The 27430-nt window shown below is 45.9% G+C and overlaps 2 protein-coding genes across 5 annotated transcripts in view; one reads left to right on the top strand and one right to left on the bottom strand.

Annotated features, from left to right (window-relative positions):
- Positions 1-20824, bottom strand: Coq9 (coenzyme Q9). The gene is made up of 9 exons (XM_005078620.3): positions 20681-20824; positions 16578-16740; positions 13387-13522; positions 4531-4673; positions 4212-4296; positions 2970-3074; positions 1643-1798; positions 1274-1327; positions 1-801 (listed from the first exon to the last, which is right to left on the bottom strand). The coding sequence occupies exons 1-9, from the start codon at positions 20808-20810 to the stop codon at positions 766-768; spliced, it is 1008 nt and encodes a 335-aa protein (XP_005078677.2). The 5' UTR covers positions 20811-20824; the 3' UTR covers positions 1-765.
- The window catches only part of Ciapin1 (cytokine induced apoptosis inhibitor 1), a 20876-nt gene continuing 14245 nt past the window's right edge, over positions 20800-27430 (top strand). Inside the window, exons 1-4 of one of the 4 annotated variants that reach the window (XM_021232130.2) lie at positions 20800-20926; positions 25066-25251; positions 25824-25976; positions 26799-26875. In XM_021232130.2, coding sequence (XP_021087789.1) covers positions 25095-25251; positions 25824-25976; positions 26799-26875 — 387 coding nt within the window. In that variant the 5' untranslated portion in view covers positions 20800-20926; positions 25066-25094. Of the gene's footprint in view, positions 20927-20959; positions 21256-25065; positions 25252-25823; positions 25977-26798; positions 26876-27430 lie in introns of those variants that run through there. The other 3 variants (XM_013119488.3, XM_013119490.3, XM_013119489.3) reach the window with 3 other exon arrangements.

Raw genomic sequence — 27430 nt, 5'->3', positions numbered from 1 at the left:
TTGTTTCAAATGTATTTATTATTTTTACAGATTCTAAATACACTAGTGACCTTGCAATGCATGCTGGTGTCTGTGATGCGAGGCCTGGGATCACATTTCTGGCCAGGTTCAGCATGACTGTCCAGAAGGCACCTGTCTCAGGGTAGGCAGCTTTCTGAGGGGACCCAGAGGAGCAATAGCCAATGGCAAATATCTCTGTGAGCCACACAACTGGGGAGGCGCTGCCTGCCACTGTGTGGCGGTTTCCGACCTTGGTTGTGAGCTCCTAAGAATATCTGGAGATTTTGTTTGAGACAGGGTCACACTATGCAGCTCAAGCAGGCTTGTAATTCTCTACACAGACAAGCCTGGCTTTGAACTCTCAATCCTGCTGTGGCAGTCTCCTGAGTGCTGAGAATACAGGTACCATGCCTAGCTCCTGGAGAGCAGTTCTAAGGTTAAGACAGGATCAAAATTCCTGTGAGACCATGGCAGTCATGCCAAGTTCCTGTGGCTTGAAGGCCTGGATGTAAACCTCATTTTTCAATCACACGGCTGCAATGCAGAAAGGCATTAGGAGACCAGGCCCGGCATTAGGAACTGAAGAAGTGGCCCAATTCAGAGCAGTAGCAAGTGCACTGTGGTTTCCAGCCTCGAGGCTGTCATAGTGACTCCAAGTTCTTCTTCACGGTGTTCTCAATAACATGCTGTTCAATGGATGGTGCATGTTGTCAAAGCCCTTCATATCTACTGTTGCCTTCCAGGTACAGGGGTTCCCCCCTTCTCTCACCGGCGCTGGTTTAGACCTGTCAGGTTCTTGAGCTAACACAGGGATAGAAGCAGAGAGAGTGGTGAGGCTTGCCTTACCTCCAAGACGACAACGGGAAACCCTGGGTTATTCAAGGCAACAGGTACAGCTATGACATAGATTCAAGCATACTGGGGGCCCAGCAGAAGTGGTTTTGGTTTTGATGTTGTTGTGGCTTGTGTGTTTGTTTGGAGAAAGCTTGCCATGTGGCCAATCTGGCCTGGAACTTTTTATCCCTCTGCCGCAGCATGAGTGCGTGATGGAATACAGGTATGCATTGCTTCTCCTCCCCAGCCCTAGCAATTGTCTCTTGATGCCAGCAAAGAAAAGGTGGGGTATTCATTTGAGAATAAGCTACTGAGGCTACACCAAGGTCAGCTTTACTCAGCACGCAGTCCAAAGCTATCTGGGTTGGTGACATGTTACAAATAGCACGGGAGCAGAGGGGACCAGGAGGCAGGCAGTGGTGAACGGGGCAGTACTTACCGTGACTGCTGCACCCATCAGGCCTTGCACCAGTGCTTCTCCAGTGGACTTCACCTAAGAGGGATCTGAGTCAGAGTCTGCTAAGCCCCCAGAGTGAGCTCAAAGGTGAAACAGGTAAGTCACTCAGGAAGCCCATGAGCCCCACAGTGGAGTCAAGATGGTTTAATGTACTGGAAAAGAGCCTACAGACAACACAGGCACTGACAGACAAAGCAGACTTTTAAGGAAGGTCCAGCATGAGGAAGAAACAGCCAGCCTCCTTGGGAAGGACAACAGGAAGCAAGAGAACACCCAGGTTGATCACACGTGGCTTGAGGCAGACAGGTGTGCCTACTGAAAACGATTTCCAAATGGCCAGTCCCCAACTACCTGCTTAGCTGTGTGGCCCATGTTCATTGCATCATTAATCCGGTTTTCCAGGAAACGCCAAGTGTCTTCAAAGTCCGGGGAAGAGTCCTGCATCATGACCAGCTCTGTTGTGTTGTAGATGCCAGCCAGCACTGCACGGCGGGTGTACCAGTTAAACTGCGGAGAGACCCATCCGCCAGGCATGGAATCACTGTTCTGTGTATTACGGGGTCTTGGGTTTTTCCCACTCAAGACCTGAGGGACTCCCCAATTTCCTCCTCATTTCTTCTCTCTCTCACTGACATAAGGCACTCTGGACACCACCACTGCCCTGAACTTGGCTGGGCATCAAACCTGCCTGTGAGATTAAAACTGTAAGCTCCTGGCCCCAACCTCTTAGGTTGAGAGTAAGGGGTCTGAATTAAGTACTAGGAACCAGGAGGTTTAACAAGTAGCCGAGGTGATTTGACTGGTGAAATGCCCTGAGTCCTGGGGAGGTTCTACAATCCAACAGACATGACTAAGCCATATTGGGAGGGCTGACACAGGAATAGGGATGGGTTATAACATCTGGGTGAAGCTGAGGGTTCGAGTCCCTGGTGAACCTCTGCCAGCCCTGGTAATTGCTCTTCAGAGGACCAGCTCAGCTATTCAGTGTTTTATTCCTTTAATTTCTTTGCCTCTAATTTTGTTTTCCTGCCATCTCTGTTGGTGGTATATTCCCACACAGAGAAAGTTTATTAAAACACTTTGTTATAAGAATGCTGCGAGCATGTATCTGTGTACCTTCCCATCCCACGGACCACAAAATACTATCACATTTTAATTTCCTTTATGAAGGTGTGTATGTGTGTGTGTGTGTGTGTGTGTGTGTGTGTATATCCTACCAGAAGTATGGTAGCATTTAACAAGTCACATTCTTCCTGATGCCTCCTTAAAGGGGCTTATTGATCTCCTTGCAAAATGGGTCAAGATAGGGGGAGGAGTTTCTTTTTAAAGCAATGTCTCAAAGTCAGTCTCGGCAAAGGCAGACATGGAGGAATCTGCTGCAGAAACTCTGTCTTAGGATACTGAGAGAGATGGTTATGACAGAGCAGCCCTTTCATAAGGCCCCAAGGTCCCTGCCACCTCCACAAGTGGGAGGGGTAGTCATTGACTCATGCTCAAATGCTGGCCCCTGTAAGACAATGATCCACATGCCACTCTGCCTCATCAAGGACCTTTCCTCTTGAGATAAGAATGACACTGCTGCCCTTCCAGGCTTTTGATCAAAGAAATTTCACAAACGTCAAGAAATGCCTGACCCAACCCTTTGCTAGTAAGCTATGGGCCTATGGTAAGTACTCACATCAGTGGACTGGTCCCCAGCGTAATGCCACATGTCATCCACCATGCTGGTGAGCAGGCTCAGGCTGGGAGGGATGTTGTGAGGAAGCAGGAGGATGCTGAGGGCCTGAAGAACAAATGACAAAGGAGGTGCCATATGCAGGACAGCAGTACAACGCAGGGCTTACATGGGTAGTGGGAGGGAGTTGTCACAGGGATGGCTTAGTTCTGATTCTTTGAAACTAATCATGGGTGGAGGTAGCAGCAAGAAACCCTGACCAGAAGTGATGGGATCAGAAGCATGGTTTTATCCTAAGATGACTAATCAGAGTCTCCAGGCCAACACCTGAAACTGGGAATACTGACAGCTGAAGGGATCGCTCCTAAGAGTCCTGGAAGTAAGGACGGGAAGAGCACCCCATCCTCTCACAATATATTTCTGTTGCCTTGCTTGACTCAAGATGATTTCTGTTCCTCACAAAACACAAAATTCTCCCAGTTGTTACTAGAACCAATCTGAGAGCCTCCTTTAGCGAATACCAGCTTCTCCAGACCCAAATGAACAAGCTCTTGACACTTTACCAACTCTGTAATGCTCTTGGTTGTGGGGCTGGCAGACAGGTCCTTCACTAGCTGGAAAGAGACCCAGAAGGCAGCACTGTGCTGACCCAGGCAGGCAGCTGAAACCCGACCCTGCACTGCCCAGGCTTTGTGCTCCATAGGGGATCAAAGGCCATCAGGTGGCCGACCAAGGTCACACACTCAAGTCTTCCAGCTGGACAGAGGATACTGGGTGCTTGAGTCACCCTCATTTTTTATGTCCCCCACCATGACATGCTTCAGAAAGGAGAAAAAGAAGCTTCAGAAAATGGAGGCAGACCTTGTGATGAATACTCTTTTGGCAAGCATTTCCCTAGCAATACAACAAGAGGCCCAGCCCTCAAGACCTGAAACACGACAGGGCATTCACTGCATAAAGAGGGATGATACAAGCTTCTGACTGTTCTGACCTCTCTGAGGGAAGCCTGCTTCTCCTTGAAGGCCTGGTGGCACACGCGGGCTACTGGGTCTACCTGTGATATGAACTAGTATGCAGGGCCTTGACTCATACGGCACACCCTAGCAAGAAGCTAGCTCTGCCAAGTGTGTGAGGCTTTCCCGGCCTCACGGTAAAGAGCAGGAGCTAACTTCTCACAGAGTGCTACGTCCTCCCAGGCACAGGGCTAGGAGTGGGGCATCATTACTGCGGCTCTGGATTCCGTACCCGGGGCCAGTGCTCAATGTACGGGATCAGCATTCTCAGTCTGGTTTCCACTGCATCCCTCAGGAACTGGTCTGTCTTCCTCTTCCTGGAAGAGGAAAAGAAAACAGTGTGTCCACACTGCCTACTCAGCCCAGGAGGAATGTGCTGCCAGCTCCTGAGGAAAACCATCAGCTCAGCCTACTGACTGCAAACCCATCTAAGCTGTAGGCTGTTAGTACTGCCCTCTGCGCACTTCTTGTGCCGGCTTCCTGGGGACAGCTGGTATGGCAAGTGGCCCAGCCCCTGCTGCCACCCTAAGCTATAAAGCCGTGCAACTTACTCTGCCTGGCCCAGCTGCACCAGCTTCTGCTCCTCTTCCAGTATGTGGGTAAGGCGAGCATTGCACTGGGTAACGAAGTGCAGAATCAGCTCGCTGCCGTCACTCCCAAACATGCTGGCTGCTGCGCTGGACAGACCCAAGGACTACAGGAGAGACACCAGAAGAGTGAATAAGCCCGATTATCACAAATGCGTCTTTCCTAAACAGGGGCTAGATTTTCAACGGAGACCCCGGACCCTTCACTCTGAGCTCATGTGATTTCAGGCCCGCCACTGGTCCACCACGCCCCTCAGTTTATTCAGAGCATGGCTCCAGGTGTGCATGTTGGAACTCAGTGACTGCCTCATGATGGCTGCATGACCAAATATAGAACTCAGGAGTATACCTTGGGAATCTTTTTTTTTTTTTTGGTTTTTCGAGACAGGGTTTCTTTGTGGCTTTAGAGGCTGTCCTGGAACTCACTTTGTAGACCAGGCTGGCCTCGAACTCACAGAGATCCACCTGCCTCTGTGCTGGGATTAAAGGCATACCTTGGGGATCTTGCTTAGTACGGAAAGGTTCTAGTTTCATTTTTCTTGCTGTGGCAATATCCAGCACTCTGGAGGCAGAGGTAGGTGGGTCTCTAATTTCGAGGCCAGTCTGGTCTACAGATTGAGAGCCAGGACCATACATAGAAACTTTGTCTCTAAAACAATAACAATAACAACAACAACAACAACAAAAACCCCAACAACAAGCAAAAACAAAAACAACAAAACCAAAGCAACATGGAGAAGAAAGAGTTCATTTGGCTTCCGATTCCAGGTTTTATATGCTATCATTTTGGGGAACTCAAGCATCTAGTTGTTCTTGAGCAGAGAGAAACAGGTCCACCCACCCTAGCTGCTTGTCTGTTGCTGCTTAGTGCTCAGATAGCTTTCTCTGCCCTTACAGTCAAGAATAGCCACCCACATTCACCTCATTAACAATCCAGACAGTCCCCCAGAGGCATGCTCACAGGACAGCCTGATTTAGATCAATTTCTCAAGGATTCTCAGGTGACTCTAGGTTGTGGCAAATTGACAACTAAAAACTAAGAATCATGGGAAGGGATAGTCATCTTTCTGCTGGACTGCTGCTCCATTTCAGCCTAGCATGGGAGTCTGCTGCCAAGGAGCACAAAGAGGACTATTCTATGATCCTCTTGGTGAACACATTCTAGCTACACTGACTATGACACTGGACCAGGCTCCTTCCAGACTTCCCATCATTAAACGGGTGAAAATACCCCTTACTAACATAGGTCAGTTGGAGCTGAGCTGAAGCACTGAAACCTGGGGCTCTAACCAACACTGCAGGACTTGGAGACAGCATGCCCTTCCTGACACGCTCCTTTCACCCAGAGAGCCAGCAAAGAGGTCTGCCAGGTGTCTGTCTTTCAATCATTCAATTCCTTTTGAAGTATGGGGATTAAACTTAATCAGTGAGCCACAGCCCAAGTTTCTGTCAGTTGTTTAAACATACTTTTTTTCATTAGACCCACTGAGGAGTTAAACAAGCCAGAGATAGTCTTTGCTTTCCTAATCCATATTGATTGTTGAGCATCTACTGGAGGCAGGAACTTGATGGTAACAGGAACAAACAGCAGGAAAGGAACAAAAATACATTAATATGACTTTCTCCTGCAGGGCAGGGGAACTGCCTCTCTTCTGCAGGAGAGAGCAGCAGCACTGAGATGAATGGTAGCCACACGATCACTCCAGGCCACTGTGTACACTACAAACACCATCTCACTGCACCTCATACTAGCTCTAGTCAGTGGGCACATTGTGGCTAGATTTTACAAATCAGGAAACTGATGGGGGAAGTCCTGTGTATATGTCAATAAAGCACTGTTGGCCAATAGGGAAGCAAGATGGGTGGGACTAGGAGTCCAGGAGGACTCTGAGTAGGAGAAACAGAGAGTCAAGATGTAACCGCTATAGGGATAAGAAGCCCAGAAATTTCTCCGGTAAGAGAAATACTTATTAGATTAACAATTATGGGATAAATACCTAAGTCAGAGCTAGCCAATAAGAAACAAGCAAGGCCAACAGCTTCATAATTAATACAGTCTTGTGTGTTATTTGGGGACTACAATGCGGCAGAGCCCAGGCGACTGGGGGGGGGGGACCAAGCCACTGGCAAGGAAAAGGCTTCTCTTTACAGGAAACCAAGGCTTACAGTTCAAAAACTGGGTCAGCAGTCTATAGGTATCATGCATCCAGTATGAAAGAAGATAAGAGGGGCGGGGCGGTGGCGTGCATGCCTTTAATCCCAGCACTCGGGAGGCAGAGGCAGGCTGACCTATGTGAGTTCGAGGCCAGCCTGGTCTACAGCGTGACTCTGAAGACAGGTTCTATAGCTACCCAGAGAAACCATGTTTAGAAAAACAAAACAAAGAGGATAAGGGGAAAGCCAGTTAGCACAGTATCCCATTTCATCTGATTTTTCTAAACAATTCTATTAATTTCTCTCACATTTGTGAAATCTCCATCAATTTCTTCCCTCTCCCACAAATTTCTGTTTCCTCCTACTTCTTACTACCCTTAGGCTCCCCAGACTATTACATGTACTCTAAAAAGAAATCAAAAGTCATCCTATGGAAATTCCCTTAATGTTTAGAAATCAAGCCCAGTGAGGCCAGCATGGTCTACATAGTGAATTCCAGGACACTATATGGAGAGATCATGCCAAATAAAAAAAAAAAAAAAAAAGAAAGAAAGAAAAGAAAAGAAAAGAAAAGGAAAGAAAAAGAAACTAAACCCAAAGTTGTTTTCTCCAATATGTCTCAGGCCAGTCCTTCCACCTGTTTTCCAGATCTTACAACTCTTGCCTTAGGAATCTCATGGCTTTTATTTTGCCTGCCTTCTTCTATTGTGTTTTGCTTTTTTTTTATCCCTCACAAGTATTCAACCATACTCAACCTCCATCCCACTTCCCTAGCTTGGCCCAGTCTTCTCAGCCTAATGAAGCTTTACTTCTTCCACGCCACAGACCCTCCCTCTGACTTCTGACCAATACTCCAATAGCTAGTGCTACAAAAACCAATAACTCGCTGTGAAGACATGCTTTGTTCTCTCTCCAGTACCAAGATGCTCTAACCCAGACCTAACTCTATACTCTCCCTCCTTCCCAGCCTTTCTCTTGATAGGCTCTCAATATATATAGCCCAGGCTGGCGGCAAGTTTGCAGCAGTCTTCTTGTCTCAAATTCCCAAATGCTGGGAGTAGAGGTATGGGCCACCACACATAACTGGAGTTCTCTCCACTTTATACTCTTGTCTTATAATCTAATCCAATGCTCAAATAGCCAGCTGTAGTCCTACTAGCACCTCTTATTCAGACTCATCATACATGCTTGACACCCCCAGCTTGGAGGAGGGCAAGATGCTAACGAATCAAAAAGTTCAGAAGACAAAATGCCAGGCCCAGACAGTGTAGCATGTAAAAACTACTAGTACCCCCACCCCTAGTTTCTGGTAGCAGAGAACAGATGAGAACAGCTCTGGAACTTAACAACCTTAAGCCTAAGGTCAGTGGATGAATCAGCCTCTGGAGTCTGAAGGCTCACTACTACACAGCTTCATCTGACCAGCACAGTGAGTAAGGTTTAGCGGGTACTGAAGACAGACAAAGCACCTCAAGGCACAGGCAGAGTCAAGGACTTTCTGAAAAGGTCCAACATCACAGGAAACAATCAAAGAATTGACAGGATTACATCAAATTAAAAAGTCTTTGCAGAGCAAAGGAAACAATCAGAGTAGGGAGGCAGTCTTTGCTAAGTACTCATGACAAATAATGAATTTAGTATCTCTATAGAACTCCAGCTCTTTCACTCAGAGCAGACAGGAACACTACCATCAAGTTCAGGCGGGACTAAGATGAAGAACCGGTGCCTTCTTGGCAAGGATGAGCTGATGGAATGCTGGGACACCACAAGTGGAGCTGTCCCAGCTGCGTGTTACTAAAGAGACAAACAGCACAAAATCCTGGCTCTTCACACCCAAAGTTGCCTGCAGATCTGTCACTCATGTTTCCATAGTCATTAACCACAGTCACAATGTGCTGGGTGTGGTGGCACAGACATTCAATTGCAGAAGTCAAGGAGAAGAAAACCTCAAGGAATTCTACAATGGTGAGCCTCTGGAGCTGAGCTCGGGAGGATATGAACCACACTCTGTGCTCTAAGGCTCACACACAGAAGAAGCTGGAACAGAAGGAAAAAGCACCATGCACCAAGGTTCCCAACAAAACAAGCTGGAGACACGTGTCAAGTCCACAGAGCCCCTCAGTAAGGACTGAGCGTATTGTGACAACGAACACCAAGCTGGCATAAACAAGAACAAAATGAAACAAACCTCCATAAATTAAACAAAAAACAAATTATGTAATCAACAAATACACTAATGAACTGAATACAAAGTCCTCATGAGAAAAAAATGACAATGAATATTGGAAAAATATCCTTAACTATCAGAGAAACATGCTCAGAGGTTAAGAGCACTGACTGCTCTTCCAGAGGTCCTGAGTTCAATTCCCAGCAACCACATGGTGGTTCACAACCATCTGTAATGAGATCTGGTGCCCTCTTCTGGTCTGCAGGCATACATGGAAGCAGAATGTTGTATTAATAAATAAATCTTTAAAAAAAAAGGCTGCAATGAATGTTTAAAAAAAAAAAAGAAACATAATCTAAAAGTGCTTTGAGGGCAGGAGAGGTAGCCCAGTAGTTAAGAGTACTTTTTCTTTTCTCATAGCACCCACAACCACCTCCTCTAACCCCAGCTGCAGGCGAGCCAAAGCCTCCAAGTGGCATTGGCATACACACACATACTCCCAATAATAATAATAATAATAATAATAATAATAATAATTTTATTTAAAACAAAACTGCTTTGAGGGCAGGGCATGGTGACACAACTCCAGAGATCTTGGAAGGTGGAAGTAGGAGGATCAGTAGTTTGGAGTTCAAGGCCAACTTCAGATATATACAAATCTGAGAGCAGTCTAGCCAGCATCAGACTATCTTAAAAAATTGCTTTGGGATTCCACTCCACCCTGGTAAAAACGGCTAGGTTCAAGAAAACAAGTGACAAGAAATGATGTCAAGGATATAAGAGGAATTTGGGGAAGGTTTCTTTATGAAGCTCTGGCTGGCCTGGAACTGTGTAGTTCACTGGCCTCAAACTTGTAGTGATATTCTTGCCTCTTTCTGCCTCTCACATACTGGGATTACAGGCATGAGCTACTGTGTCTGTTGGTAAAGAAGACACGGACTTCAGACACTGCTGGTGGCAATGTAAACTAGTATAGGCACTGTGAAAATCAGTATGGAAGTCCTCAAAAAACAAAAAAAGAACTGCCATGCCATCTAGCAATACCACACCTGGTGTATACCTCAAGGAGTCTAAACTAGTGTTTCAGAGATACTTGTACATTCATGTTTATTGCTACACTACTCTCAACAGTCAAGATAGGGATCCAGTCCACAGACAGATAAAGAAAACATGTGTTAAACATACACAAAAGAACTGTATTCAGATGTAGAGAAGGAAACTGTTGTGGACTATTATTTTATTTTATTTTTATTTATTTATTTATTTGGTTTTTCAAGACAGGGTTTCTCTGTGGCTTTGGAGGCTGTCCTGTAACTAGCTCTGTAGACCAGGCTGGTCTCGAACTCACAGAGATCCGCCTGCCTCTGCCTCCCGAGTGCTGGGATTAAAGGCGTGAGCCACCAACGCCTGGCCGTGGACTATTATTTTAACTGGGCAAAGATATGCTACATTTGCTTATGCTGCAGAATATTACTTTAACTGTGTAAAGGTGTTACACTTGTTTATACTGCATTGTCTAATTATGTAGAGATGTATTGCATTTGTTTCACCTTGCCTGCCTAAGGCACCTGATTGGTTTAATAAAAAGCTGAATGGCCAATAGCTAGGCAGGAAAGGATGGGGGGACTGGTGGGCAGAGAGAATAAATAGGAGAAATCTAGGCTCACGAAGAGTGGGAGAAGAGAAGGAGGAGGAGAGGAGGAGGGAGAAAGAGAGGGACACACCCAGGGCTAGAAGCCAGGCCACCAGTCAGACACGAGAAGCAGAAAAGTGGGATAAAAGGGAGGTAAAAATCCCAGAGGCAAAATGCAGATGAAGAGAAAGAGACTAAGTTATAAGATCTAGCAAGAAATGAGCCGAAGTTAAGGCTGAGCATACATAACTAATAATACGTCTCAGTGTTATGATTTGGGAGCTGATTGGTGGCCCAAAAGAAAAAGCTGGCTACAGGAAATGAAGGCATTCACAGGAAAACTGATTCAGATTCAAAAGGACACATACTTGAATGTTTTCTCTCATGGGCAAAATTTAGACTCAAGTGCGTATGTAACATGAAAGCAGAAAGTGAACTCTAAGGGAGGAAGGGTCTAGAGGTGGAAGGGAGCAAGGGAGTGCAATTGAATTATGTCATGAAAGCAGATGCGAAACTATCTGGGGTGCAGGGAGAAAGGAGATCAACAAGAGAGAAAGAGGACAAAAGTGGGGGAGACACATGGAATACAAACACAGAATAATACTATATAGGTATGAAATGCCATAATGAAATCCATTTCTTTGTATGCTAGCCCCAAAACATAATGGATGGACACTCTAGGAGATGGACACTTGCTTAGTATGCTTTAGGTGAAGTTTCCACTCTCAACACAATAAAGAAAAGACTTGCCTGGGCTGGAGTGAGTGTAAGGCAATCTGAGTATTAGCAAGAGAAAACCCCGTCATAAAACAAAGGATAGGAACTGGAGATATGACTTAGCGGTTAAGAGCACTGGCTGCTCTTCCAGAGGACAGAGGGGTTCAATTCCCAGCACCTACATGGCAGCTTACAACCACCTATCAGTAACTCCAATTCCAGGAGATCTGACAACTTCTTCCAGCCTCTATAGGCACCAGGCATATATATATGGCGTGCAAAGACACAGAATCATAACACCCATACACATGGAAACAAAAGTAATTTAAAAATTCATTAAAAAATAAAATAAGCCAGGCAGTGGAGGCACACACCTTTAATCCCAGCACTCAGGAGGCAGAGACAAGTGGGTTTCTGTAAATTCAAGGCCAGCCTGGTCTATAGAGCAAGTTCCAGGACAGGCTCCAAAGCTACACAGAGAAACCCTATTTTGAAATAGATAAAAAGCAAACAAACAAATTTTTAAAGATTAAAAAAGAAACTGTGACTCACTGTTTTGTGGCAGAGTGCTTAACTAGCATGCACGAGGCGCTAATTCAATCCCAGCAACACACACATGAATGGTTCTAGACGTGGGCGACTGGAGAGAGCACTCAGCAGTTTAGAATACTTGCCGCTCTTATAGAGAACCTGGGCTCAGTTCCTAGCACTTAAGGCAGCTAATAGCCATCTGTAACCATTTGTTTCAAGAGATTCAACACTCCCTTCTGACCTTCTCATGTACAGGTACACATGTGGTATATATACACACATATGCAGACAACACATATACAAAACAAAAATAAATAAACCCTTAAATTTAAGGAAAAATATTGCTAGACATAGCTCAACAAGGAAAGGAACTATGTCATGTAAACACTGTCACTGTCCCTAGAACAGTGGCTGGTACACATCATTGCTCAATAAATACTTAAAGAATGACTAAGAGTTCTTAAATTATTTTTCACATGAAAAGAATAAGTGCTGGACAGTGGTAAGGCACACCTTCAATATTCAGGAGTCAGAGACAGGTGGATTTCTTAGTTCAAAACTAGAGTGAGCCGAGCGGTGGTGGCGCACGCCTTTAATCCCAGCACTCGGGAGGCAGAGGCAGGCGGATCTCTGTGAGTTCAAGGCCGGGCTGGACCGACAGCCTCCAAAACAATACAGAGAAACCCTGTCTCATAAAACCAACAACAACAACAACAAAAAAAACAAAAACAAAAACAAAAAAAAGAAAACTAGCGTGAACTACAGAGCAAGTTCCAGGACAGCCAGGGCGACACAGAGAAACCTTGTTTGGATGTTGAAAAGCGTGGGCCTAGCGGCACGTGCTGTAATCCTAGTATATGGGAGGCAGAGTCAGCAGGGCCACTGCAAGTCTGAGGCCAGCCTCGTCTACATAGTGAATTCCAGACTGACCCAGGCTACATAGTAAGGCCCTGTCTCTAAATTACAAAAAGAAAGAAAAAGAATAGGAGCTATCAAGATGGCTCAGCAGAGAAAGACCCCAAGGTTGCCAAGGCAAGCTGGACCACCTGAATTCAATCCCTCAGATCCACATGACAGGAGAGAGAGCCTCCTCTATACTCTGTGAGTTCCGGGCCAGCCTGGTCTACATAGAAAGCTCGGGTACAGAGAAGACGACTTAGAGAGACCCTGCTCAAACACAAACAAACAAAAGTTGTTGCTACAAAACAAGTTGCCTGAGTACATAACTCCCAAGAGCCAACTCTATGGTACTTTCTTTTAATAATTAAAAACTATAGCTGGGCATGGTGGCACATGCCTTTAATCCCAGCACTTGAAAGTCAGAGGCAGGAGGATCTCTGTGAATTGGAGGCTGGCCTGGTTTACACAATGAGCTCCAGGACAGCCAGGGCTATGTAGAGACTCTGTCTCTAAATAAATAAATAAGACAAATACATAAACAATAAGACAAATAAATAAGAATAAATAAGTAAATAAAGAAAGAAAGCCATTTCTATCTCATGGGGAAGAACGAGAGTAGCTGTGAAGCTCTGAGCTAGCCTGGAAGAAAGCACGAGGCCTTTGTGGTTGTGACTTGGGGTTCATTAGGGCCCGCTGCCCCACCCTCACCACTACCTACCTGGGCTCCTTCAGCAATGGCCTCCGCAGTCCAGCCATGGGCAGGCACAAACTCTAGCGCTGCTGTCAAGATGCGATGCTGCAGCTGCTCCTCACTCTCATAGTCCTCTTCCTCCTCTCCACTCTGGTCTGTGTACCTGAGGCACAGAGCCCAGCACACATCACCTGACTGTCTACAGCCTGGCACCAGAATGAGCCCAGTCAGAAACGGAGGTCCTGAGTCTCCTCTAAGCATGCTAAGAGGGACTTTACTTCTGCAATAGTATGGATGCTTTAATACCAACAAGGTTCAAATCCTATCATCCCTTCCCTCCTCCCATGGTAAGAAAATGTCCAAGGATCTTATGATATAAAGACAATGGCCCTGTATGAGCCTGGGTTTCTGCTTCTCATCCTTAGACAGTGTGCTCAACCTGGGGCCCACAGGCTCCATGTGCCCCAGGAGAGCTATGGATATGGCTCAACATATTTAGAGATGACAAGGTCATGTCACAGAGGCACAGGTTGGACACTCCTGCTAGCACATGGTGTTTAAAGGTTTTTCTTATGTCTGTGCCAGACTGTAACTCTAAGAGAGCAAGAAAAATGGTTATTTGATTCACAGATACAGATCCTCAAAAAAAAAATTTGCTGAGTTGCTTGTTATCTGCCAGCAATTCCAGCACATGGGAGGTTGAGACAGGAGGAAGTTCAGGAGTTTAAGACCAGTCTCAGCTACACAAGAACATGTCTCAAATCAATCATCAATCAATCAATCAATCAATCAAATAAACAACAGGACTGGAGAATATCTCAGCAGTTAGGAGCACTTACTACTCTTGCAGAGAGAGGATCTGAGCTCAGTTCCCAGAACCCACATCAGGCAGCTCACAACTGTCAGTAACTTAAGCTCTACAACAGCAGTTCTCAATCAAGCCCTTGGGGGTCAAACAACCCTTTCACAGAGGTCACTGAAAACACACAAGGAATATATTAAAGGACTGAAGCATTAGGAAGGTTGAAAACCATTGTACTAGGGGGGTCAGATGCCTTGTTCTGGTCATTTTGGCACCAGCACCCATGTACACATACCACAACAGACAGACACACACTTTTTTTTTGGTACTTTAAAAAAAACTAGAAAGACTGGGTTAGGCATGGACATATCTACCTTTAATTCAGCACTAGGAAGGCAGAGGTTGGCAGATCTCTGTGAGTTTTAGGACATCATAATCTATATGGAGAGTTCCAGCCCAGCCAGTCAGGGTTACATTGTGAGACCTTGTCTCAAAACAAGCAAACAAAATTTTGTAGAAAAAGTGATGAATCCTCTAATCTTCTATTGTGGAAAGTTCAATTTCCTGTTGCAGGCTCATGATAGAGGTAGTCAAAGGGCATGCCACCAGACCCCGTGTCTCCTTCCAACTGAGACATGTAGCAAATATCCAGCATACTAAGATTTAATAGTAAAGTGACTGTAAAATATCACACACACACACAGACAGAGAGAGAGACATGCCATGTAGTTGAGGAGGGAGCAAGAGGTCTGGGCATCACCACTAAGTCAAGACCATGTGGAGATACACAGATTAACAGAAATGGGTCAATATTTAAGAGAGAGCTAGCCAATAAGAAGCCTGAGCCACTGGCCAAACAGTTTATAATGAATATAAGCCTCTGTGTGTTTATTTGAGACAAAACAGCTGCAGGACTGGGCAGGACAGAAACTTCCATCCACACCAGCGTGCTCTGCATAGCTAATTCCAGTACAGTCAGAGTTACAAAGAGAGACTGTCTTAAAAAACAAAACAAACAAACAAAAAACCCTGATCTAATGGAAGTATAAATTATTATTACCTTGTGGAAGCCAAGTTTGGTCTACATAGGAAATGAAACTTTAAATGTGTTTATCTTTTGCCTCTATGCTCCCAATGCTCTGTAGCCCAGGCAAGCCTTGAACCTGTGATCCTGCTCCAGACTCCTTATGTGCTGGCTAGTTTTATGTCAACTTGACACAAACTCGAGTTATCTTAGAGGGAACCTCAAAGAGTTATCTTAGAGGAGGGAATCTCAATTGAGGAAATACCTTCATAAGTTCCAGCTGTAGGGAGACATTTTCTTAACTAGTGATTGACGGGGAAGTGGGTGGTACCATCCCTGGGCTGGTGGTCCTGGGTTCTACAAGAAATGCTGACCAAGTCATGAGGAGCAAGTCAGTAAGCAGCATCCTCAGTGGCCTCTGCCTCAGCGCCTGCCTCTGGGATCCTGCCCTGTTTGAGTAGGACTTCCTTCAGTGATGGACTATGAGTGGAAGTCTAAGCCAAATTAACCCTTTCCTCCCCGACTTGCTTTTTGGTCATGGTGTTTCATCACAGCAATAGAAATCCTCACTAAGATACAAGATACTTGAGGAGTTGGGATACTTCTTCCAAGTTCTTCACTTCAAAGTTCCCACTTCTACAGAGAGAGACACGTGCTTTATCATATTATGTCTCTACCAAACAACGGAATCTAAATAGTCATCAATAAGACAGGTTAAACACATTTTGGGTCATTCGTTACCAGAATGTTATACCACTACTAAAATGACTCAAACTGTGAAAAGCATTAATATAGTAATATAGATGTATAGATGTATATTACATCTATACATCTATATATTACTAGCACTTGGGAGGCTGAGTTAGGAAGATGCTGAGTTCAAAGTCTGCCTGGCTACAGAGTGAGATCAGCTTTAAATCAATGCTTATAGAAATATCTAAAAGGCATTTTTATGTCAAATGAGTTATCTCTGTGGATGGTTTCAAGTATTCTCCACAATGTCTGGATTTTCTAAAATGGAAAGGCACTCTTGTTATCCTTAAAAATAACTGAACATAGCTAGGCACAGTAGTTGATCCCTGGAATCCCAGTACTTTGGAGAGTGAGGCTGGAAGATTCCCAGAGTTCAAGGCCAAGTTTGGGCTGTCAGTCTGGGGATGCAGAGTAAGTACCACCAGCTCACCAAGAGCTAAATAACAAGACTCTATCAGAAAGAAAAGAGGGAAGGGTGGAAAGAGGGAAAGGGAAAAAGGGAAAGGGAGGGAGGTTCGGGACTAGAATAAAGGAAAAGAAGAAAAGTGGCTGAAGGCAAGAGGGGCTGATGAGGACACAGGCACCCTCTGAAGCACGCAAAGCACCCGGCAGCGGGTAGATGTGGACACTAACGCTTACCTGGGGGGCTGACGAGGAAACTCTGAGCCGGGTGCTTCCGGCCCCTGTGTCTCAGAATGCTGCTGAGAAAAAGACTGGGGAGGCTGCTGCTTCTGCTCTGAAGACCTGAAGCCCACAGAAGTGTGGAAGGCACGTGGCATCAGAGGTGATTGGCAGCGGGCCACTGGAACAGAACCGAGACTGTTGGTCAGGGACACCCACCATGGAACACCCTTTGAAATGCAGAATGCAGATGAGCATGAGGAGAAAATGCACAGTAGGGATGCCTCTGCAGCCACTCACTCCAGGGTTGAGTCCCCCACAGGCATCTTGAGAGACAGAAACCTTGAGAGACAGGTAAACCAGTTAACAGAAGACCTGGCTGTCTTCTTGGCCTGTTCCTATCACTGGTCAGCTGTATGGCTCTGCATAAAACATTTCCCTCGATATGCAATTAAATAATTATTTTAATTATTACTGTGTGTGCATGGATATCCATTCAGTGACACACACTGGGAGCTCAGAGGATTCCTCTGTGGAGTTGGTTCTCTTTTTACCGCTACATCCACTCTGGGAGTGGAACTTAGGCTGTCACCTTTATCCACTGAACCATCTTGCTGGCCCCATAATACACAGATTTTTAGAAGCCCACAGATTAAGAGTGTTAATCTCTACTTGTTTGATTACAGTGTTAAGGTACCCTCCGAAAGTGACATGCTACACTTATGTACATACAACAGTGCCCACCTCCCAAGTGTTTACATGGCACTTCTTTTCCTTCTTTTTCATGTTTGCGTGTATGTGGGTAGACGAGCATGCACAGATACGTGGAGGCTTGAGGTCAGTTTTGGGAATCACCCTCAATCTGCTCTTCCACTTTACTCACTGAGGCAGGGTCTCTCAATCAGACCCAGAGCTTACTGATACAGCTAGTCTTGCTAGCCAGCCTCAACTAGAGATGCCCAGTCTCCACCTTTGGGCTTCTTTTCTTTCATTTCTTTTTTATTTGTTTGCTTTGTTTCTGAGACACAATCTCACTATGTAGTCCTAGCTGTCCTGGAGCTCACTATGTAGACCTCAGAATCCCAGAAATCTGCCTCTCTGCCTGCTGAGTGCTGGGAAGGCGTGTGCCACCACACTCGGTATTTTATGTGGGTTCTGAAGACCAGAGCTCTGGTCCTCACACTCAAGCACCTTAACCCCTGAGCCATCCCCCTAGCCTTTGCAGCCCCATTACTTTGGGGAATATCAGTAGTACCTCCTGTGCAAGAACTCACACTATGCCCCCCAAAACATTTTATCAATAAAATCTGCAAACATGTAGACAAGCTGAAGGAACTGTGAACACCTGTATATCCACTCTAGCTTCAGCAGATTTATCACCCTCTACCTTGGTCCACTTTAATTTCTGATTATTTATTGCAGATCTCAGTGTCCCTCATCTCCAACATTTCAGCCTATGTATCATTAGCATTCACTGATTACTGTTCCTTCATGAACTGTTTATGTACGATGAGATATACAAATCTTAACATATCATCCTGTGAGTTATGCAAACACATACCCTTGTATAATGTGGATCCTATGTAGACAGACATTACTATCACCCCAGAAAACTCCCTTCCACCCTTTCAGTCCCCATAATTGTTCTGAAACTTATAACCTAGATTAGTTTTATCTACATGTTTTAAAATTTTCTCTCCTTTCTTTTGTTTCATATATATTTTTTGTTTGTTGCCGGGCTTTGGTGGCACACACCTTTAATCCCAGCACTTGGGAGGCAGAGGCAGGCAGATCTCTGTGAGTTTGAGGCCAGCCTGGTCTACAGAGGGAGTTCCAGGACAGCCTCCAAAACAATACAGAGAAACCCTGTCTCAAAAAACCAAAAAAAACTTTTTTTGTTTGTTTTTCAAGACAAGGTTTCTCTGTGTAGCCCTAGATGTCTGGGAACTCACTCTGTAGACTATGCTGCCTTCGAACTCAGAGATTCGCTGGGACCATTTGGCTAATTTTTAAAGATTTACTTAGGTGTATGAGTGTTTTGTCCGCCTGATGGCCACAAAGGTGAGAACCAAACCCTGGGCAACTATCTGCAAAAATAAGTGCTCTTAACTGATGAGTCATTTCTCCAGACCTGCTTAGTATATTTTTTTCAAAAATTTATTGTTTAGCTGGGCGGAGGTGGTGCACGACTTTAATCCCAGCACTCGGGAGGCAGAGGCAGGCAGATCTCTGTGAGTTTGAGGCTGGGCTGGACCGACAGCCTCCAAAACAATACAGAGAAACCCTGTCTTGTAAAAACTTAAAAAAATATTGTTTATTTATTTTCATGTGTGTGAGTCTTTTGCCCGCACGTATATATATGCACCATGTGAATGCCTTGTGTCCATGGTGGCCAGAAGAAACTCTGGATCCATGGGACTGGTAGGAACTGAACCTTGGTCCTCTGGACGAACAGCCAGTATTCTTAACCCATGGGCCATCTCTCCAACCCCATGCTTTTCTTTTTTATTACTTTTTTCTCTTTTGAATTTGTGTAGTCCTGTCTCAGCCTGAGCTACATAGGAAGACTGTCTCAAAATAATATAAGGTGATCTTTTGATATTTTGTGTGTATGTGTATTAGAAACAGGTTTTTTTGGTGTGTGTGTGTGTGTGTGTGTGTGTGTGTGTGTGTGTGTGTGTGTGTGTGTGTGTGTTTGGGGGGTGGTTCTCTGTGTAGCCCTGGCTGTCCTGGAACTCATAGAGATCCACCTGCCTCTGCCTCCTGAGAGTATTGGGATTAAAAGACCTGTGCTACCACCACCCAGCTTAAAACAGGGTTTAACTAAGAGATTTTAATGTAGGCTTAAGCACAAGGGTTAAGAAAAAAGGAGGCGCTGAAAAGAAAGTAAGACAAGTCCAGGAGCATGATCCTGAGTTCAATTCCCAGCAATCACTAGGTGGTTCCCAACAGTCTATAATGGGATCTGATGCCCTCTTCCGGCCTGCTGGAATACATGAAGACAGAGCTCTCATCTAAATAGATAAACATTATTTTTACTAAAAGGCAGGTTGGCACACTCTTTTAAGCACTCAGGAGGCAGGGACAGGCCAGTCTCTCTGAATTCAAGGTCAGTCATAGCAAGTTCCAGGTGGGCCAGGGACACAGAGTTAGACTGTCTCAAAAGTTTTAGAAAGGGGAGCCTACTGCAGAGTGCTTGCATAGTACTGCAAAAGATGGACGTTTGGCCTCTCAGGGTCCAGCCATTATAAAGTAGCTGTGAATACACCTCAACTTTTTATGGACACGATTTCTTGATTAAATGCCTATCAGTGGATTTGTTGGGCTCTGGTATCATTTTTAATACACATATCTTGTCTGAAACCTTAGGTAAAATGGACAAAAAGGAAACACAGAACACCATGCCTAAAAACATCAGCATTTTGGTATATGCACTGAAAATGGAGCAAGTATCCAAAAATTTGAAGCGAGGGAGGTCCCCAAAGTGTGGCTCTGAAATCACTGCAGGTCAGAAATTTTAGTTGCATATTTATGTTAAAGTGTCCATGCAGAGATATTCTATTTATGGACAGTGATTTTTGCTTTTCCACTTAATGGCATGTACAAAGTTTTTTTTTAAGTAAATGTCTCTATTAATGTGGAAATAAAAATACGGAGCATATGGCAGCAATGACGGTAAGAGAATGTCACTAACTTAGTGACGCGGAGTGGCAATGACTCCGGGGAAACACCGGCAGGACGCTCTCTGGCGGCTCCCTCGGTCCCTCCAGCAAGGCTGGCCCAGTGCCCATGGCAACGGAGCTGAGACCGCTTCTGCAACGGACGAGCTCTGTGACCTTGGGCACACCGAGCCCTCTCTGAAGCTCCACTGCCTCTGGGGAACCGGGGTGACAGGCCTGCCCCGCTGCTTTTTTCCCTCACAGCTCTAGTCTTGAAGTCGAATCCCACCAAGCGATCTTTTTTTTTTCCAGCTCGCGACTTCAGCGGGCTCCACGCCGATGCCCTTCATCTGCACCTCGCTATCCCCAACCACTGTCTTTCTCGCCCTACGCCAAGCCCGGGCCCGCGCCGTTCCTCCTTCCCCCGCCCTCCCCCGCGCCCGGCCTCGGCCGTCACCTCACCGGGCAGGCACCGCAACTGCAGGAGCCTCCAGCCCACCCGGCCGAGGACGCCAGACACTGCTGCCGTCGCCGCCATCTTGGAAGTGGGCACGCACGCTGACGGCGGCGACGCGCCGCTAGGCAGCGTCATGCCGTCACTGGGGCCGCGTGTGCCTTCTAGAACTAAGTGCTGTGCTGCCTCTTATCGCGAGAGACCGGAGACGAGAAGCCGGCGTTTGCGGAGCGGGTATTCAGGCTAGAAGGGAGGTGAGCGCCTTCGGGGAGTCTCGAGCCCCCGACCGGGCCTAACGGCCCTCCTCGCGCCCACTCTCGTCCTCCGTCCTCCTCCCGTTCCGGCTCCCGGCGCCGTCATTGGCTTGCCTGGGGAAGCCGGTGTGAGGGACCACGGCGGCCAGGGCCCTGCGAGCGGCGGCATTCCTGATGCCGGGGCTCGTCTGCCGCCTCTTTCCGCGTGAAACCCGGAGCGGGCATCGGGATCGCCAGTTTACTCTTAGCCATCTGTGGTGACCTTGGGTCTCCTTCAGGGCACCTGGCGGAAAGCACGAAAGCTGGGGAGATCCTGGAGTCAGTCACAGGTTGTCCATTTGAGCCTGGCACTTATTTCCGACTTACCTAGGATGCTTGCTTATAAAACGAACCCAGGCTTTTGTCCTGAGAGTTGACCCCGTGCCAGAGTGTGGTTCAGGTGTCTAGCATTAACAAACCGTTTGTAAGTTTGGAAGAGGCTTGCTTCTTAGCGCCTGGCTTGCCTGAGTCCAAGCTGCGGTCTTCAGAGTGGAGCGGAGCGCCTCGCTGCTCCACCAGGGAAGAAGTAAACTGTGTATTTACAGGTTGTTTAGGTCATGGAGGCAGCATGTATGTGTAGGTGCCTGTGCATGTGTGTGGATGCCAGGGGGCGACTTTGTTTTTCATCAGACTGTGTCCACCTCCCTTGTGACAGGGTCTCCGACGGCCTGAAGCTCACCAGCTAAGGCTGGACTCACTCACTGGTCAGCCTGTCCTCCTCCAGCTCCTCAGTGCAGGATTACATACCAGGTCGCATAAGCTTTTAAAAAAATTCTGTTTTGTATTTTTTGTGAGGGGATGGCATGTGCAGAGTGGACGTCGGGGGACAGCTTTCAGGAGTTGATTCTTGACTTCTACTTGGGGTTCTGAGAATTGAACTCAGGTGTGTCAGTCTTGTGTAGTAAGCACCCTTACCCATTGAATCACCTCGATGGCCCACACATTCTGTTTTTCCGTGTGGGTTAGGGGCTCAAACTCAAGGCCTTGTGCTTGCAAAGCATGGGCTCTACCCCCATCCCCAGAACCCTGATAATGGTTTTTGAGACAAGAGTTTGACTGAGGGGCCCAAGCTGTTCTCATGATCCTTCTCCAGTATCCTAGGGAGAGCCAGGTTTACAAGCAAGCTCCACCATTCTCGGCTCTTAAACTGGTGTTTATTTGTGGAGTCTGAATCCAGGGCCTTATACACGCTAGGTGAGCACACACCACTGCACTGTCTGTCCCCATCCCTAATCAGCGACGCCTGCGACAATGCATCCAGCCATCTCCAGCCCCTCAGCCACCTTAGATGGCACCACAAGCATCTGCTTGTTAGGTGTTTAAAGATAAGTAAGCCCATCCCCAGAAGTTGTTCGCAGATGTTTGCTTTTGCTCCTACTGCCTGATAGTAACTTTTTTTTTTTTTTTTGGAAATAAGAGTCTCACTAAATAGCCTTGGAACTTGGTGTGTAGACCAGATCCGCCTGCCTTTGTCTTGGAGATGGCGGTTTTAAAAGCAAACGCCACACATGGCTGCTAGTGACGTTTTTGAAAAGCCTTGTGGATGTTGTCAGTTGGAGAAGCATCTAACCGACAAGGTCAATTATGTGACATTGACTTCACCTCTTTGAAGTTGTGAAACAGCCCTGAGTCACAGCTCCTGAGTATGCTGGCTCAGGCACTGGATTTTTTAATAGTTTTGGTTTTGTTGTTTTTAAACAGATTTGTCACGGTAACAAAAAAGCTGATGAAAGTGATGAAAATTGTTACATTTTGGCTCTTAGAGCTGAGAAGAACATTGTCTGTTCAGGAAATGCTGACTGAAAGCTTTAGGGTTTCTGTGTGTGTGTGTGTGTGTGTGTGTGTGTGTGTGTGTGTGTGTGTGTGTGTTGGGGGAGGAGGGTATTTACAGTTTAATCTATTTATGAGGTCCATCTTGTTTACACTCTGATTTGCTGACACAGTCCTACGGGTACTGGGTGTCAAAGGTGAGACTCTCCTGTGAGGTTCCAGGGCATCTGTAAGGAGGAGAGAGGTTTTGCCAAGATGGTTGGAAACATTATTGCATTGAGTTCTGTGTACCAGCATCTGCTGAGTGCTTTACATAACTTACAGTTCCAGGGTTTGTCAGTCTTAAAAATATGAGGTCATTTACTGATCTTGTTTGTTGACAAGGAGACTCAGAAATGCTGACTTGTCATAGTCCTGAACCTGATGAAGCAAAGTAGTGGATAGATCTACAGGCTAATCATTTTAATAACTTACTACCAGCAGTAAGTACTCTGTCCACACGTGTCTTCCCCTGGCAGACTCTTAAAGGTGAGATTGATCCCAAGTTACCCAACTGAAGGATTTACAAGGATTCTTTCTCAAAATCATGTGGCAATTAAAAGCTTGGAAGTTTTCATTCTTGATGGTGTACTTTTTAGGGATTTAAAATCCGAAACCAAACAGCCAAAGACTCCTGCCTGCCCGATGACCACGTGGAAGCCTCTCGGGCTTTTTGCTGAGTCAGGATAGCTGGTGCTCACTGAGAAGCTAGGCAAAAAGATGTGGTTGAGAGAAAACACAGTAAGGAGAGAGTCCCTTTGGAATGGAAGTCAGACTTTGAAGCTGGCTAGTGAAGGACTTCGGTTTTGCTGTAGAAATTAAAACCATTGATAACTTATTTCTAACATGACAAAGCACTGTAGTCAAGGGTGACTCTGGCTAAAGGTCATAGTGTTTAGACACAAAGGAAAGGTATTCGAGGTGAACAGTTTCGAGGCAAGCATGATGTTGCATACCTGTAATCCTGGTACTTGAGGAGGCAGGATCAGAAGTTCAAAGCCAACCTGGGCTATATGAGACCCTGACTCCTCCCCCCAAAAAGTAACAGAAAAATGAAGTAAGTTACGTTTTATTTATTGGTGTGTGTGCCCACCTGTGCCACAGCTGCACATGTGAGGTCATAGGACAGCCTGTAGAAGTGAGTTCTCTTGCCCCATGTCGTGTGGGTACATGAAGATTGAACTCAGATCACCAAGCTTGGCAACAAGTGCCCTTACCGGCTGATGGGTCTTCTGGACCCTGATGTGAATGTTTGGGTTTTGTTTGCTTGTTTGTTTTTCTCTGGGTTTCTCAGTGTTACTCTGTAGACCAGGCTGGTCTCTAACTCACAAAGATCCGCCTGCCTCTGCCTCCCGAGTGCTGGAGTTAAAGGTGTGCACCACCAAGGCCTGGCTGAAGTGAACGTTCTTATAGAAGGAAAGTGTAATGCATGTGACTTACATTCAGCCTGGGAGTGTGGTGATGTCACTGTCACAGAGTTGGCCGTCTCTGCGGAAGTCAGGAGTGGTTGGCATACATCTCCTACCCCTGCTTCTTTGCCTCACGTATTTGAAGCTAGAAACTTGGTGTCATTAATGTTTAAGGAAGGAGGAGCTGAGCAGAGGTATCCCTTGGCCTCCTTCAGAGTAAGCATCTTGTATACAGTCCTGCATATCAAGTGGAAGAGAAAACTAACCCGAGGTGGGAAGTTTTCATAGTTACACAGGTTTGGATTCTTGTCCCAGCTTTTGTTTTACCCACACAATATTGCTGTGTATAATGTGGGCTGACCCAGATCCTTAACTGTACATTGGGAATAACCCAATATTGAGGTAAGTATGCATAAGGTGCTTCAAAGACGCTGGCTAATGTTAAATGTTGAAAACAGCATTGGCCACTGCAGATTCAGTGCAACTGAATTTTTATAAGTAATTAAAAATGACTTGCAAATTTTAGGTATCTTTTTTAAAGCTGTAACTATAGTTAGGATAGCTGATTGCCCTTCTATGTGAATCACTTCTGCCTGATGAATGCCCTGTTTGTTTTATAGTCAGCCTAAACTCTCTAGCCTTTTTACTTGATTCTAATCCCTCTTCTTGACTTTGCCATACCTGTCTTGTCTCCCTGTCATGTCAGGGAGTGTTGGGGTTATGAAGCCTTGAGGCTGTAGGTTTGTTGGTCAGACTCTTAGGGTCCAGCCGTGCTGTTACGCTTCCTTAGTGGGAGGTTGTTGGAAGTAGGTCATGATTCTAATCATACTTGATGGTAACCCATGGATTAAATTCCACTGCTGTCTTCTTTTCTTTTGTCAGTAGCTTTTAGGACCGGCAGCACTGCAGAAATGGCAGAGTTTGGGATCTCTCCTGGCCAGCTTGTGGCAGTGTTCTGGGACAAGTCATCTCCTGAGGAGGCCCTAAAAAAACTGGTAGATAGTCTTCAAGGGTTAACTGGCAGCGAGGGCCAAGTATTCACGGAAAACATCAGCCAGCTGTTGCAGTGTAAGTGCCTGCCTACCATTTTATTCTCAGGGTGAGAAGAGTTTTCCACGGGGTGCTCTTTGTCTGTAGTTCCTGATACTTGAGTTTTGTTTGGGGTCACCACATGTTTTTTCACACACTTGGGCATGTTGTTGGTAATTTCTGCATGTTCTTTTCTTTGGTGGCTGTTCCTTATTCTAAAAGGGTCCTTTTTTGCTTCGTCCCTGGTCTTATTAAGGTCGAGGAGTTAGTGAGATACGGAACAGAGCAGAGTCTTTTTTTTTCTTTTTTCTTTTTGGTTTTTCGAGACAGGGTTTCTCTGTAGCTTTGGAGGCTGTCCTGGAACTCACTTTGTAGACCAGGCTGGCCTCGAACTCACAGAGATCCGCCTGCCTCTGCCTCCCGAGTGCTGGGATTAAAGGCGTGCGCCACCAACGCCCGACTCAGAGCAGAGTCTTAACACCCACCCTTTTGCTAGTATCCGGGGCTTCTTATTTGCTGTGTAGGTTCATCCCCTGGGGTGATACTGTATCCTCTGTGGGAGGGTTGGGGGATCCATCCCTGGGTAGACAACTGTTAATTATTCCTTTCAGCTGCCCATAAAGAATCCAGCTTCGATGTTATTCTGTCGGGTGTAGTCCCAGGAAGCACCTCTCTGCACAGTGCTGAGGTTCTGGCTGAGATGGCCAGAATCCTCCGGCCAGGGGGATGCCTTTTTCTGAAAGAACCAGTGGAGACAGCTGTAGGTAAGTAAGGATATCTTTACTCAGAAGATGAACATTTTACATAGCTGAGTCTTTGCACATACATGCTGTCTCTCCTGAGCCAGAAGTACCATTTGGAGATCAGCATTCCTGTAGTAGTACCTTTTCAGGGATAGATATTACCCCAAGATCTGTGGCTAAGTGAAATTCACTTTGCAGTCCAGGTTGGCCTTGAACTCTTGTCAGTCCTTCTGTCTGCATATGAACATGAGTACAGGAGACCAGAAGTGTTGGAGCTAGAGTTAAGGTTGTTGTGAGCCTTGCAGTGTGGGTCTGGAAACCAAATTCCCATCCTCTGCAAGAACAGTATGTGCTTGGAACCACTGAGCTATCTCTCCAGCCTTTTTTTTTTTTTCTTTTTCCAGTTTCTCAAGACAGGGTTTTTCTGTGGCTTTGGAGCCTGCCCTGGAACTCGCTCTATAGATCAGGCCGGCCTCAAACTCACAGAGATCCGCCCTCCAGCCCCTTTCGGGAAATTTAAACCTTGGGTTACTGAATGGTGTCTATGATAGAGCACTACAGAGACAAACAGGTTTCTGTGTACTTCATAGTTTTTACCTTTGTTAATTATCCAACATTCTCTGGGGTTCCAAGACGCAGAATAATACATAATATTGTAATTATGACCTGTACTAGCCTAAGAAAGAATACCTGGAACAACCAAAAGATTTTTCAAGTTAAGATGCTGTCACTAAACTATAAGTTTTTACTGTTTGAGAGCCTGCTGACTCACATAGGATAGAGCCTTTATACTTTTCCCCAACTTTGCCATATGAAGCCATTAATTGGAGTTTTCCTTGACAGTGGACAATGACAAAATGAAGACGGCCTCTAAACTGTGTTCGGCCCTGACTCTTTCTGGCCTTGTGGAAGTAAAAGAGGTAGGTGTGTAGAGGTAGTCTTCCTTGTTAGGTTTGTAAACCTTGGATGACTCAAACCCAGAGAGTGTGTCCGTGTAGCTGGGGGCAAGTGAGGTTAGAGGTGCTCTACAGAATTAGGAAGCAATTGGAAACTTGCTGCCCAAGAGATAGAAGATGCCATAAAGAAGAAAACCCTGGGAGCAGATAGATCCCTTCTGAAGACTGAGTGACTGGTGTTGGTCTTCCTGCACCCGTTTAACAGTGATGGCTGTGCTGCAGGACACAGGAGGTTTCTGCCTCTGTCTGTCTCAGTGTACACAGCTCTTGGGCCTAGATGGAATACTGTCCCTTAGACCTTTTGGTGGGAGTCTAGACTAAGGACAGGGGCTGTGCATTTATGAGTAGAGATATTCAATTAAGCAGCGGAATTTATAGTTCCATATTCTTCTCCAGAAACAAAATTTTAAAATATTAGCATTTCCTTGGTTTTGGAGAGGTATTATTCCATGATAACTGTTATTGTTATATTTCTGTTTTTTTGTTTGTTTGTTTGTTTATTTTTGTTTTTCAAGACAG

This window comes from Mesocricetus auratus, unplaced genomic scaffold (genome assembly GCF_017639785.1).
Source record: "Mesocricetus auratus isolate SY011 unplaced genomic scaffold, BCM_Maur_2.0 Super-Scaffold_100714, whole genome shotgun sequence".
In the NCBI taxonomy this organism is placed as follows: domain Eukaryota; kingdom Metazoa; phylum Chordata; class Mammalia; order Rodentia; family Cricetidae; genus Mesocricetus; species Mesocricetus auratus.
Note: the sequence above shows the minus strand (reverse complement) of the source record. Positions and strands in the feature narration are given on the sequence as shown.